The sequence below is a fragment of the Trichechus manatus genome, unplaced genomic scaffold, assembly GCF_000243295.1.
Source record: "Trichechus manatus latirostris isolate Lorelei unplaced genomic scaffold, TriManLat1.0 scaffold00440, whole genome shotgun sequence".
Taxonomy (NCBI): Eukaryota; Metazoa; Chordata; class Mammalia; order Sirenia; family Trichechidae; genus Trichechus; species Trichechus manatus.
The window spans coordinates 33,652-35,126 of NW_004444376.1; the positions used below are offsets into that span (position 1 = coordinate 33,652).

The 1,475-nt window shown below is 40.7% G+C and overlaps 1 protein-coding gene across 2 annotated transcripts in view; it reads right to left on the reverse strand.

The window, feature by feature from the left end:
• LOC101340953 (olfactory receptor 4S2) overlaps positions 1-897 on the reverse strand; it is a 3,679-nt gene extending 2,782 nt beyond the window's left edge. For both annotated transcript variants that reach the window (XM_004391078.2, XM_023725831.1), the window contains exon 1: positions 2-897. In XM_004391078.2, the coding sequence (XP_004391135.1) occupies positions 2-897 (896 nt within the window). The remainder of the gene's footprint in view (position 1) is intronic.
• Positions 898-1,475: the final 578 nt, after the last annotated feature.

The following is a 1,475-nucleotide window of genomic DNA, read 5'->3' on the forward strand; positions in this document are numbered from 1 at the left end:
CAGTTTCTTCATTGCATTTTTTACTTCTGCATTTCTCAGTGTATAAATCAGGGGGTTTAACATGGGGGTGATAATGGTGAAAAATACAGCCACCATCTTATCCTCAGAAAAGGTAGTATTAGGGCGCATGTACATGAAAGTACAGGGAGCAAAAAAGATGATGACCACAGCAATGTGGGAGCCACAAGTGGAGAGAGCTTTGCACCTGCCTTCTGCTGACTGCTTTCTCAGGGACACCAGGATGACAGTGTAGGAGATTAACAAGATAACAAAGCTCCCCAGAGCAATGGTCCCACTGTTGGCTGTCACAACAACACCAACAACATACGTGTCTGTGCAGGCTAGTTCCAGCACAGGGTGGACATCGCAAAAGTAGTGATCAATCACATTGGGCCCACAAAAGGGTAGCTGGACCACCAACGTCACCTGGATAATGGAGTGTAAAAACCCACCTACCCAGGTCCCCAACAACATTTTATTGCATCTGTCCCGGTCCACGATGGTCATATAGTGTAGGGGTTTACAGATGGCCACATACCGATCATAGGCCATTACGGTAAGGATGAAGATCTCAGTACAACCAAAGAAATGTACTCCAAAGAGTTGCAACATGCACCCCACGTAAGAGATAGTTTTACTCTTGGCTAATAGGTCAACAATCATCTTGGGAGTTGTAAATGAGGAGTAACAGATATCCACAAAAGACAAATAATTGAGAAAGAAATACATAGGAGACTTGAAAAGGTTGCCCACACACACTGCCAGCATGATGAGAAGGTTTGCCAGAAGAATAACTGTATAGAACAAAGAAAACACCACGAAACAAACTTTTGCCACCTCTGGGTTCTGAGAAAGTCCCCAGAAAATGAACTCGGTTACATTGTTTATTTTTTCCATGGAATTAATCCAGCAGGAAGTTCCAGAGAGACAATTAAAATGCCTGAAAAAAATTAAAAAAGGACCAATAGCATTATTTCTATTGTAGAAAAAAATCGATAATCATAGTAGTTGAAAATAGGTATTTACTGCTGTAGGAGAAATTGAAGTATATACATTCTGACCAACTTACCTCCATACAACAGTCCATTCATTCACTTAGGTGAGGAAAAAATGTCCAGAGATATCAAACAAATCTAAGTCACCCATCGAGCCAAGAGTTCCATCTCTCTGGCTATTAAGATTTATGCATCTGTTTGCTTTTAAACATTTGCTTAATTCTTATTCTGTATAAGCACTAAACCTGATTTTGAAACAACTCCTGTGTTTGGGATCCCTGGCTGGTGCAAACCGTTAACATGCTCAGCTACTAACTGAAAGATTGGAGATTCAAGTCTACTCAGAAGCACCTTGGAAAAAAGGCCTGGCAATCTACTTTCAAAAATCCAGCTGTTGAAAACACTTACGTAGCAAAAAATGTCTGCCTTGAGCATTATGCTCTTTTAAGAACTATGGGACCAAACTGACAACAGCAATTT